At 36.9% G+C, this 12,976-nt stretch overlaps 1 protein-coding gene across 11 annotated transcripts in view; it reads right to left on the bottom strand.

Moving 5' to 3' along the window:
• The window catches only part of CFAP54 (cilia and flagella associated protein 54), a 233,219-nt gene that overhangs the window by 136,155 nt on the left and 84,088 nt on the right, over positions 1-12,976 (bottom strand). For 10 of the 11 annotated variants that reach the window (XM_036237287.1, XM_036237282.1, XM_036237283.1 and 7 more), the window contains 4 exons: positions 8,034-8,162; positions 6,255-6,366; positions 4,350-4,439; positions 3,598-3,724 (listed from right to left, as the gene is read on the bottom strand). In XM_036237287.1, coding sequence (XP_036093180.1) covers positions 3,598-3,724; positions 4,350-4,439; positions 6,255-6,366; positions 8,034-8,162 — 458 coding nt within the window. The remainder of the gene's footprint in view (positions 1-3,597; positions 3,725-4,349; positions 4,440-6,254; positions 6,367-8,033; positions 8,163-12,976) is intronic. The other variant, XM_036237286.1, reaches the window with a different exon arrangement.

Raw genomic sequence — 12,976 nt, 5'->3', positions numbered from 1 at the left:
TAAACAGAAGTCTTATAACGAAGGATACAAAGAAGCCAATTTGAGACTGGGGGTGGGGACAGCAGGAGACTCAGTAATAGGCTAGTCACACACTTGCATGTGGTGGTTAAAATCGGGAGGGCTATCTCAGCTGTGGATGTCCCCTCTGGGGAGTGAGGTGTCCGAGGCCCACAACAGGCTTCCCAGCCCAAGGCTCCAGTACTGGTAATAGAGGTCTCCATGACTTCTGGCCATGAAAATCAGTGAAGATTGTGGCTGAGTGAGAAAGAGGGCGGCTGGAGTCCCAGGCATTTCTCTTAAATGGCCCAAACACAGCGCACGCACAGACTTACTCACTGAAGCACTTACTCGCTATAAGCTCCAGTGTTGGGTCAGCCAGGGACACGCAGGAAGGAACTGAACTGTCTGGCTTCAAGGCAAGGGTTGGAGAGGGAGCTTTCTCCCAGACAGAAGTGCTGGCAGAAGCCATTGTTCCTTCATCAAGCCCTTTCCCTACCCAGTCTGTATACACAGGCGGGAGCCATAACAGAGTCTCCATCAATCTTGCTAACACCATTCTCCCCACCCTGGTGATTCCCTGGGACCCCGTTCCACCCAACTTGCATGATCACCCAAGCCACTTCCAGTGGGTTTTCCATACAAACGACCTGTCTTGACTCATACTGCAGACTTTCCTAAAAATCTCTTAAAGATTCACAAATCCCAAACAAGCAGCATCAGCTCTCAGCATGCCCTGTTCCTCTTGCTAAGTAGCCTCAAGCCTGGTACTATCAGCAGCCAGCCTCAGTTTGCAGCTTAGCCTCTCCCAGGCACCTTCCATGCTAAAAGCAGCAACCATCTGCAGATCACTTTGTAACTCATACCAAGTGGGCCCAGGCAGGGCATAGGTAGTGGCTGTCCCTGCCTGCACCAGAGCCCCTGCCAAGAGGCTCCCAGAACCAACACACTCAGTGGCCAGCTTCAGACCACACCAGAGCACTACCCAACCACCTCCACAAATGACACAAGCAAAAGGCAGACTCAGCAGGCGCCAGAGCCCTGCTAAAGCAAATCCTGCTCGGTAGGGTCAGCCCCTGCACGACAGCTCCTTCACCATAGTCATGGCCAGTTCTCATAATCAATCAGCCTAAGAATGAAATGAAGAATACTTTAGAGGGGATCAACAGTAGATTAGATGAAGCAGAAATTCGAATCAGTGATTGGAAGGTAAGGTGGCAGAAAATGCCAATCAGAATGGAAAAAAAAAAAGAATTCAAAAAAATGAGGATCATTTAAGGCATCTCTTAACCAACATCAAGCATACCAACATTTATAGGCGTATCAGAAGAATAAGAGAGTGAACAAAGAATTGAAAACCTATTTGAAAAAATAATGCCTGAAAAATTCCCTAACCTGGCAAAGGAAATAGACAACCCTAGGAAGCACAGAAGAGTCCCAAATAAGATGAACCCGAAGAGGCCCACACCAAGACACATCATAATTAAAATGCCAAAGGTTAAAAACAAAGACAAAACCTTTAAAGCAGTGAGAAAAAAGCAATTAGTTACCTACAAGGGAGCTCCCATAAGACTGTCAGCTGATTTCTCAACAGAAAATTTTCAGGGCAGAAGGGAATGGCATGAAATACTGAAAGTGATGGAAAGTAAGGACCTCCAACCAAGATTACTCTACCCAGCAAAGCTATCATTTAGGATCAAAGGATAGTTAACGAGCTTCCCAGACAAGAAAAAGCTAAAGAAGTTCATTACTATCAAACCAGTATTACAAGAAATGTGAGAGGAACTTATTTAAGTAAAAGAAGAAAAAAAAGATAAAAATAAAATGGCAACTACATATTTATCAACAATTACTTTAAATGTAAATAGGTCAAATGCTCCAATCACAAGATATTGGGTGACTGAACGGATAAGAAAACAAGACTCTTACATATGCTGCCTACAAGAGACTCACTTCAGATTGAAAGACATACACAGACTGAAAGTAAAGGGATGAAAAAAGATATTTCATAAAAATGGAACCAAAAAAAAACGGGTAGCAATACTTATACTAGACAAAATATACTTTAAACAAAGGCTGTAACAAGAGACATAGAAGAACCCAGTAATCCCACTTCTGGTATTTATCTGAAGAAACCCAAAACACAAATTCAAAAAGATATATGCATCCATATGTTTATTGCAGCTTATTTACAATAACCAAGATATGAAAGCAACCTAAGTGTCCATCAATAGATGAATGGATAAATAAGAAACAGTACATATATGCAATGGTACATTACTCAACTATAAAAATAATGAAATCTTGCCATCTGCAACAACATGGATGGACCTAGAGGGTATTATGCTAAGTGAAATAAGTCAGAAAAAGACAAATACTATGATTTCATTTATATATGGAAATTTAAAAAAAAAAATGAACAAACAAAACAGAAACAAACTTGTAGACACGAAGAATATTTTGACAGTTGCCAAATGTAAGTGGGGTTGTGGAGAGTGAGTAAGTAACAGGAAGGGATTAAGCAGTACAAATTGCCAGTTGAACTCAGTTATACTGCTCAATCTGCAACTTCAGGTCTTTTATTATACCACTGGCCTATGCTTCTAAGCCACTTTTTCTGTTTTCCTCTTTCAGAATGTCTGTTTTGCTTAGATTGGACCTCCCTGGTCTGCCCTCCAAATTTCACTGCACACTGATAGTGTTTTCCAATTTTCTTTGCTATCAAGAATATTGTTTACAGCTTCTAAACATCTAATTTTGACTATGTTTTTTCTAATTTAATGGAACTTTCTAATTCTGACCAATTCTCTTATTACCATGGCCTGCTTCATTTAATAGAAGTAATTTCCTCTTTTCTCTAGAAAAAATGAAAAACATATATTCCAAGTTTTTGTTCTAATAAATGAAGTGCCTATTTTAGGTAGACTATTTTCCTGTGTGTTTTTATGATAATGTTTCTACTCTACTGCCATTTTTTAAATAGACCTCATGTTACTGATGTTGCCTATTACTAAAATGAAATAGATCTAGGCCCAGTGGTGAAAGTAAAACCCAGTTGTTGGAACAAAAGTTGGGTTCATTTAGCATCTCTTATAACTGGTATAAAACACTGTAATTTTCTTTGGGGGCAAAGAGAATCATTCAGGCTTAGAGAATAAGGGGAATAGCTGTAAGTTTTACTGCTTCTATTTGACTAACTCCCCATTCACATATGTAAATTGAAACCCCAAGGAATGGCTTTGCTTGCTAATGCAGAGGAATTAGAAGAGCATGGTAAATGACCAAAACTGGACCCAGAAGCCTATATGTGAAGAGTTGATGGCCCAGAGATGTTATTATCCATTTTGACTCAACAGCAAAAAGGTTTAATTTATTTCCTGTTACAAATTAGCATGCTCTAATCTTATTCCTGTTCATCTTATTGTATAAATATTTTTATGTTTATTTATGAACACAGACAAAAACCCTCACTATCTCCTAGGTGGCTGTTTTAACTGTTTATGTCCTATCCTCTTTTGCACTTACCTTTTATATCTTTGAGTGATAACGTTACTTATTTCTTAAAGTTGTAAAAACCAATAAAACAGATATTACAAGTACCTTTTCATGAAGTCATACACAGGATTTGTAATTTCCACCATAAGGTGAAATTTTTCATCATTCATACATTTTAGCATAACTTGCGTAAAAAACTCTAGGAATCTAGGCTTCTGTTTAAATTTCATAACTGTGAAAACAAAGAAGTTCACATGCAGTTATCAATACGCTTAGAGGTGCTAAAAGGTTACTATTGCTAATAGTCATTTTTTTTCCAACAGTCAAGTTTGTTAGCTTACTTTTTAGATTTCTTACTTTTAAAAAATACGTAGGATTAAATGTGATGAGAGCTACCGTTTTTCTAAAATCAAATAATCCTTTACAGTCTATATTTCATTTGTTTTCCAATATCTCAGTGTGAAGGAAGATTTTATAAAAGTTGCCTCTAATGTATGACTAGTTAGGAAAAAATTGCTAAGAATTATCAGAATAACTAGTTACCCTAATTTTTATTACTCTGAATTAAACAATTATCCTGCTATTTCTTCATAGTTGAACTTAAAGATCACTAACATGTTTTTCACTTGCCTACTTTTCGTAAGCTTCATAATACCATTTACTACTAAAATAAGCCACCACCAAGGTTCTGTCTTTCCAGACTTTAAATCAGGTACCTATTTTTGTCTCTTGCATTACTTGACAATCTACATTTTTCTGAATGGATAAGAACCCAAAATCTTCTGCCTAAAACAGTTTAGACCTTTACGTAGAAAACAACAGAATCCACAAATAAGGACAGCATATAGATTACCTACCTTCTTTCACAGCACCTTTGATGGACCAATTGAAAACTATAGGGTAAAGAAATATAGGGTCCTCTGCTCCTGAGAGTTCACTTGTAATATCTAAAGTTTAAAGAAATAAGTTGTAGGTTCTGTTTAACACCAATAACCAAATATGAAAATTCTTTGGAGGAGTTGAAAAACAGGAAAATACATAAAATATTTTTCTGAATTATGTGCCTTATCAATATCAATTATATAATATTTTCAAAATTAAATGATCCGATAATCTCAATTATTTTTCTTCCATCTTTCCCCCTAAAAGCCAAAGAGTCCACTACCAAACGAGTGAAGAGTTTCCTAAGGCATGAATCTCTTATTCAACAGTTGTCATGTATTAGCAAACCTCAGACTCAGAAATCTACCAATTATATTAACCCTATTTTTATAAAATTATAATTAAAAGACAGTAAAGTATAGACTAATGAAGAGTAGAACCACTAGAGCCAGACTTCCTGGGTTCGGATTCTAACTCTGATACTTTTTAGTTATGAGACTTGGGAAGTTACTCAGCTTTTCTGTGCCTGAGCTTCCTTATCTTTAAAATGGGGATGATAATAACAATAATACCTTCTCCATAAAGTTGTTATATAAAGGTTATATAAGTTTTAATGTGTATAAAACACTAAAAGTAGTTTCTGGTACATAGAAAGCACTGTATAAAACTATTATTTTTATTATTGCTTTATTATTGAATCTACTGTTTAGTTAGTAAAATTAGTAAAATTACGTTGTGCTTTTTTAGTAAAATGTGAGGGGTTTGGGGGGGGTAATATGGAAAGAAATAATTCGCATTTCTGTAACACTTCATATTTTAAGAAATTACATTTTTTATAAGTAACCAGACAATTACAGCTTTTCCAAAACTATGTTTACTGGTTATGTGAATAACAGAGCATTGTGTTCAATTCAGAAATTCAGCTTGAAACAGAAATAGAGCATGATGAAATAGAGTAAGAGATCCAAGTCAGGGATTCCAAAATGCTACAACCACCCAGATATAACTGAGGCACACAGTAAAAGAGGTGAGGCAGAAACACAGAAATCTACAAATACAGTCACTTCCCAAAATACCAAGAGGCCAATAATGGAGCCTCCTACTTAAGAGAATTTTAGGTATTCTTGTTCTTCTGTAAGATCTGAAGTACCTGCTTTTTAAAAATGCAATAATACTTATCATCACCAGAAACTAAATCAATTTCTTAAGCAGATTTCCAAACTGCAAACTCCAGAGTCCCAACCATTGTGTTAACATATTGGTCCATTATGAAATTACTGTAGAGCACAATGACCTGAAATTAAACGAATCTTTCACTTGAGTAGACCAAAGTTCAAATCACTCACAGATTAACACCCTTCATGCTATTCTTCTATTACTCAGCCACATTTTTGCCATTAGAGCAGTGATTCTCAATATTTGCTTCCTCCCTCTCAAACACATTTGGCAGCATTTGCCTCCCAGTTGGTTTTCACAGCTGGGAGATGGTGTGCTCTGTATCTATGGATAGAGGCCAGAGATGCTGCTTGACATCCACAATGCTGAGGACAGTCCGCACAACAAAGAATCATCTGGCCCAAACTGCTAAGTGTCAAGGTTGAGAAACCCTGCTTTAGAACCAGAAGATTTAAACTCAAATCAAAGCCATCTATGTAATCCTAAACAAATCACTTAATCTTTATGAGTGACATCTGTAAAAAGCGGTTAGCAATCCCTTATTAACAGTATTGTTAGGATTACTGACGTAATAGAAAATCACCATGTAAACCTTAAAGACTTTACCAAATGTTAATCTCCTCTTAATCTTCTTAACAAAATATTTTCTTATTTTAAAAAATATAAGGCTAAACAGAAGTACACAGAAGAAAAAAAATGACTACATTGCTTTGTCAGTTTGAGAAGGTTTGTCTCCATCAAGACCAGCTGCTCATTTATTTTTTCAGATGATATTATCTGTGGTGGCTTCTTATTCTTAGAAGACTTCTTAGAACCCTAGAAACATTGGTTAAATGTCAGAATGTACGTCAACATGTTTCAACGATTACCATTTCCAACAACATTCTTTAAATTATGTTTTCATACATGGTAAACAAAACTGTGATGTATATGGCTAAACAGTACATAGTAATAATTAATAACAGTCACTGTGTTCTTACTAAATGCCAGACGCAGTACTCAGTGTTTTATGGAGGCTGACCAAAATATTTCTTTCCTTCTCTCTCTCTTCCTCCCAGTAACTTCCACCCCTCCTAACAAGCACCCTGGACACACTCTCCCGAAAGCACTTAAGGGTATGTCTCTAAAAATCCTCAAAAGAAAATTCCCAGCATGCCCTCAGAAATGTATCACTTTTTTCGTTTATTTTTTCCCCTTTATTTTCCCCAGAAGCTTCTTTACAACTAAGCTAAATGTCTTTGCTGCTTTGTCTTTTACTGAAACATAACAAGATCAGTAATTAGTGGATTAAAAATTGGTGGGTCTGTGCCCAGGCTCTCTACCCTCATTGAGACCTGACCAGTTAATGACTCCTGTTCTTAAAAAACAAAACAAAACAAAACAAGATCCTCCCAAGTCTCTTTAGGCTTACAGTGAATTTGGCTATAATGATTTCTGACTCCTATAAATTAGCTTCTCAGTCCCCACAGGCTTAGTGAGAAGGAAGTATCATAAACTTCTGCTGGACTAGAGGATCCAAGGAAAAATGCACGGGGCCCTGTCGTACAATGATGTGCCGGGACAGTGTCCTGAATTAAAGGTTGGGCGATATAAAGGGGCTGGCTGATGGACTTTGAGAATGAGCAACTAGGTGGGGAAAAAAAACTCAAACTGCCTTCAAGTTAATCGAAACTCTCTAGACAAAGCAATTGCCCTCAAAAAAAAAAATGTATTATGGCTAAAAACTCATCCAGTAAAACAGTGCTGACATTTCAAGTTTTTTTTTGGTAAACAAATTCTTACTTTGAAACTCAATATGTAATAGAAATAGAAATGGAACTACTCCAACTGAAACAGGCTCTGGGGTGACAGTCTCTACCCCTACCCCAGTCACCAAAGGGGGCTTCAAGTAATTCCCAGTTCACCTCAGAAACCTGATAAACTAAGTGACCGTTCAAAATTTGAGCTGCAAAAATATTTAACCACAGTTTCTAGGAAAGGCAATAAAACAGATTCTAATAAGACCTTTGCTTGGGAGACAGATATTAAAAAGTAGACTCAACCCTTAGCAGTCTCACAGAAGAAACAATCTAAGTGTGATGATGAGTTTAGGAAATCTACTTTGAATAAGTGAAAACTCTGATATGTGTTTACTATATTCAAAGACCCACCCAGAATAATAAAATCAATTTGGGAGAGACTTTACAGAGCTTTTAGTCCAAGGTCCAGCTGGGGATAGGAAATTTTCTATCAACCCTTAACTGATCATCAGTACTGGTGATAGGGAACTACTTAGGATTCCAGCATGAATTCCATTTCATTTTTTTAAATCATAATTTGCTTAAAAGGGGGAAAAAAGCTCTTCACTCTATATTACTTTTCTTTTATGTAAATATGACAAGTTAAAAACTGATCAATTTTCTAATATGTTTACAAATACTATATAACTTCTTAAAAGACTCAAGTAAATATAAGCTCAAAGATGAGAAACAAAAAATAATTACCTCCTCTTGTATTTCTTCTTGGTCAGTAGTACCAAACAGAGATTTACACCCTAATGTGATCTCCAACATCTTTTTTCCATAATTTATAATAATTACTGCCAGATCGTATTCCTTCCATGAACGCAGAATCTAATTTAAAATATTTATTAATTATCTCTGTTGAAAACTCTTGTCTGTTCTCAAGTGTCTTGCATCATCTTTCATAAACTCAAATGTCCCATTAATGTTTTGGGTCTAAGAATTCCCCTATTTCTCTTAAGGAAACTAGAAGCATATCTCTATATCTTATTTCCTAGATTAAAACTGCATAATTCCACTATTTTGAATAAAGGACAAAATAACAGGAATCTCATCAAAAATGAATTCCCCGTATCTCTGGGTCATATACCAATATACATTTTGGCATAGTAAGTTAAGAAAATATCTCCACTAAAAAGATCCATACTAAAACAAAATCATTCTTAAAGGCCATATAACCATCACCTCTTGTCATAAGTTGCCTTCTATGTGAAATGGCACAATTGCTGACCTCATGGTGTCTTGAGGTTGGGCGGGGGATGTTATATCAGTAAATGATTTATAAGGCATTCTGGTTGTGAACTGGAGTTAAGCTGTTTGGGGCAGATTCCCCACGAACCTTAGGGGAAACAGACACCGTAAGCTTAAGAAGGGACATGGCTCACTCAGCCACTCTCATCCACAGTCCTTGTTACTAATTGTTATTCTTTCGCCTTCTCCAGCCTGGCCCTTACCTACCTCTCCCACGTAACCTTTCGCCACTCATCTCCTTGTACTGAAGTTTGCAAGATATTTAACTGAGTATAAATTCTGATACTCGCCTTGGTTTCAGGACTTCATGACTTCCTACAGCTGAGCCATTTCCCAGAACAGCTTCCCCACCTTATTTATATAACTCTACCTGGTCATTAAAACCTGAGCTCCAGCATCAACTCTAGGAAAGCCTCCCTGGCCAGCAATCTGATTGGCACCGAGCCTACTATAGTGAAGGGTCACATGAAGGGGACATGTTCATTATGAACCCCATAGGACAATTCTCTAAGGATTTAAGTGAGTTTGTATGAATTTGTTACATGTAGATGTACTCTGTTAAGCAGAATAAATTACTATTTAAGGTAAGCAACAACTGTTACCTCTCATGCAGGAAAAAGATAAAATAAGGTGGCTGAAAAATAGTGAGTAGCTGCTTAAACCTGATAAGACAGACCTGATGCAAAGTGTTAAGAACTGGAAATATCTCTGTGGGACCAAGGAAATAGTGTTAAACTAAAGCTGACTGTGGAATAGAGTGTGGGAAGGAAAATGCTGAAATAAGGTTTGAAAAAATAGATGGGTTTAATCATGCTGGTCCTTGAATGCCAGGCAAAAGAGTTCAATCTCATTATAAAATTGATATGAGTAGGAGCAAGTTTTGTTGTTAGAAAACAGAAATGGCCTAATGTTTGCTTTCCACTCAATTTTGTTTTCCAACATATTTAAGTCCTAGGCTTACAAAATATGTAATCTTTCCCTCTTGTTATAATATGCTGGTAGAAAGCATTAAATGATAAAGAATTTTTCCAATTAAAAGAAAATGAGAACCAAATCTACTTAACATACCAAATGGCGAACAGAAATGTAAAAACTATGCCAGATATTTAGCATAATATTTTTTAACAATGCAAAATTAATGAAACATTTAAGATGATGTGTCTCAGAAGTGGTACTTTATTTAGAATTCTGGAAACTTTTAGAAAAACTACTACTGTTTATAGAAGAAAGATTGAACCATTTGAAAAGATCGCCAATTTTTTAAACATAACAGAAAAGAAACAAAGTTATTGGGCTTTGCATGTCCTAAGAGAAAATCCATTTAAAAATGTTTTTATGTGAAATGAACACCTAATATCTGGGATTCAGGGCTAGTCCACAACGTTTTGGAATTGCTGGTCAGGCTGGAGGAAGCTTCTGAAATGACAATTCTCAGCATATTAATTTGGGACAGTACCAGCTCTAACAGCAAAATACATGCCAGGTCATTTGTACAATAGCATCACTTAGATCTCAATATAATTCCTTAAGTGGAGGGAAAGAGAGTGGAGTCATGGGTGGCAAATTAGAAAACGCAGAACCAGCCCCAAGCTGTTGTGTGCCACAGGGGAAAAATCACAGGAAGCCAAGAAGGGAGGCATGTGAATCCAAGGACTTCAATCTCCACTGGGCCCCAAATGCTGGTTGGAAATTCTGTTCTAGGTCTGCACTCTGTCCCATTTCCCACAGGGGCTGTCACAAACCCTCCCATTTTCTCAAATCTCTGAAACCCACTCTTACCCTTCAACTCCTCATTCTCAGCAAATAATCTTGCTTCCTTTCTCCAGTCCACAAACCTACCTACACACTCACTTGTAACTACAAGCATCCTTTCCTCCCATTAGAGAGGAGTGGTGAATTTCCTGTCCAGATAAAACCCGTCCCACATGTGCTCAGATCACATTGCCTCCAGCCTTCTCAGAGTCCTTGCTCTAGTAATCGCCTCTCCTTTCCTATACCCTCATCCTTTCTCTCTCCTGGCTCTTGGCCATTAATAGGCACATGTTGTAGAGTACTTGGATAAGCAGGATTGCTTTTATGGGTGGATGGGTGGGTGGGGTTGGTTGATTTTTAGCAGAAGTTGCTATTGGCAAATTGCAAGCAACAAACTGCCTTGAAATAGAATTTCTATGTTCTGGTAGAAATACTACGGTAACTGCTATCAATTATTTAAATGTAAAGTGAGTAGTTAGTTGTTCAGTGCTCTGGAAAGAGAGGGTAACTTGGCCTTCTCTTATTTGAAAAAGCTACCCCTCTCCTGGAAACACTCATTGATGGAAACATTTGGTGAGGAAAGGCTAAACAGATGAATATACTCTGAAGAAAAGTAACCTTGAAAGGTGCGTAACACTAATCAATGTGTGTGACTGAGCAGTTGGATTATGTGAGACCCCTGCTTTTTCAATGGTTACACCATGTGATGATGACAGAACTAACAGCAGCAGGAAGATTCTCAAGGTTGGGGAGGGGTTGGGAATGACAAAAGAGCTTCGGAGTAATTGACTCTCCTATACCTCCTCTTGGACTGGCCCCTTGGACTAGGTGCACCCTTGAGATTCTTAGATAATTATCTTCCCTTCTCACTTAACACACTATCCTCAGATGATATTATCTGTATTTGATGCTTCGATGAGTCTGTATACTACTAACTCCTTTGTCTTTATACATATTTGACCTTTCCTGAACTCCAAGTCTATAGGTCCAATTATATAATGGCCACCTCTTTGGATATCCTATTAGGCCCCCAAATTCAATATATTCAAAACTCATTATTTTCTCCCTTTTCCACACAAATTTACTCTCCATCCAGGGTTCAACACATAGCACTGTATTCACCCCGCTGTCCAGGACAGACAGCTGGATTACTGTTGACTTTCTCCTCTCCCTTCTTTTTCCCCCTATACCCAATAGGTTTTCAATTCTGCCTCGCATATAACTCTTGAATCTTTTCAATCCTCTCTCCTACTTTTCTACACTAATTTAGTTTATCATCTCTCACTTTCTAACTCATTCCCTGCCTCACTTCTTATCCCCCTCTAGTTACTCGCTGTTGCACAACCAAGATAATTTATTTTTCCAAAATGCAAATCTTATTATATCATTCCCAGTTTGGAACACTTCAGTGGCTCCTCTTATCATTAAATTTATCTATCTCTCTTTTTCCATGTATTCCTGAATTTCGTGCCCTGTTGAGAAAGGTCTCTGCTGATTTCAAAGCCATTCATTCTTGAATCCATTGGAACTTTATTTTGTTCATGGTGTAACCTAGGACTCTGGGTTTATTTTCAGAAGATTTGTTAATCATAACAGCAACTTTTATTAAATAAACTACTCTAATATATTATCATTTTCTCAATGGATCCGAATACCACTTTTGTCATACGTTAAGCTCTTCTGTAGACCTGGGTCTCACTATTGCTGGACTCTCTGTTTTCCATTGAACGATTTGCCTATTATTCTGTTAACACCATTTTAACTGAAGTGGCCTTTTGGCAAATATTACTATCTATAGAGAACTTTTAAATTATTCTAATCAGTTTCAGAAAAACCCCATTGAGAATCTTACTGGAGCTACATTACATTTAAATATTATTTTAAGAAGGATTTATATTTCTATGACAGTAAGTCTTCCTATTCAGGAACTTGGTATGGCCTGCCCTATGTTCAGATCCTATTTTGTGTCCTTCAGTAGGATTTCACAATTCTTTTATTTAGGTCCTTTAACATTTCGTTAAATTTAAAATATTGTGTATTATAAGTGGCATATTTTCCCCTCTCCATTTCTAACTGATTATTGCTAGTATTAAAAAAAAAAAAAAAACTTATCAGTTTGTGTTTTACCTATAATCACTTTAAAAATTCTCTTTTTAATTCTGGTAATTTTTTACTAGATTCTCATGGGTTTTTTAGACTTCTACAATTACACATAAATTGTATTTTTCTTTTCAAATATTATAAAATTATTTCATGCTTTCCTATTGCATGAGACAGAATCTCCACAAGTAACAAATAACATTATAATTGAGTCAGCACCTCCTGTGCCTGATTTTCAAGAAAATGGCTTCAGAAATTTGCCATTTAGTATGATATTTGCCGTAAATGTCTTTATCAATGCAGTAGTCCCCACTTATTTGCAGTGTTGCTTTCCCTAGTTTTAGTTACCATGGTCAACCTCAGTCCAAAAATATTAAACTTCCCCAATCAGAGACATCATCTGCTCCTGACATCCAACCATTGACATCATCAAGAACACTGTACATCATCATGGCTCCATGATCTGGGATCACTCCAAGCAGACGATCCTCTTTCTGATGTATTTCAGAAGATCAATACTAGCCTAACACTACATTACGATG

This window comes from Rousettus aegyptiacus, unplaced genomic scaffold (genome assembly GCF_014176215.1).
Source record: "Rousettus aegyptiacus isolate mRouAeg1 unplaced genomic scaffold, mRouAeg1.p scaffold_m13_p_2, whole genome shotgun sequence".
Lineage (NCBI taxonomy): Eukaryota > Metazoa > Chordata > Mammalia > Chiroptera > Pteropodidae > Rousettus > Rousettus aegyptiacus.
Note: the sequence above shows the minus strand (reverse complement) of the source record. Positions and strands in the feature narration are given on the sequence as shown.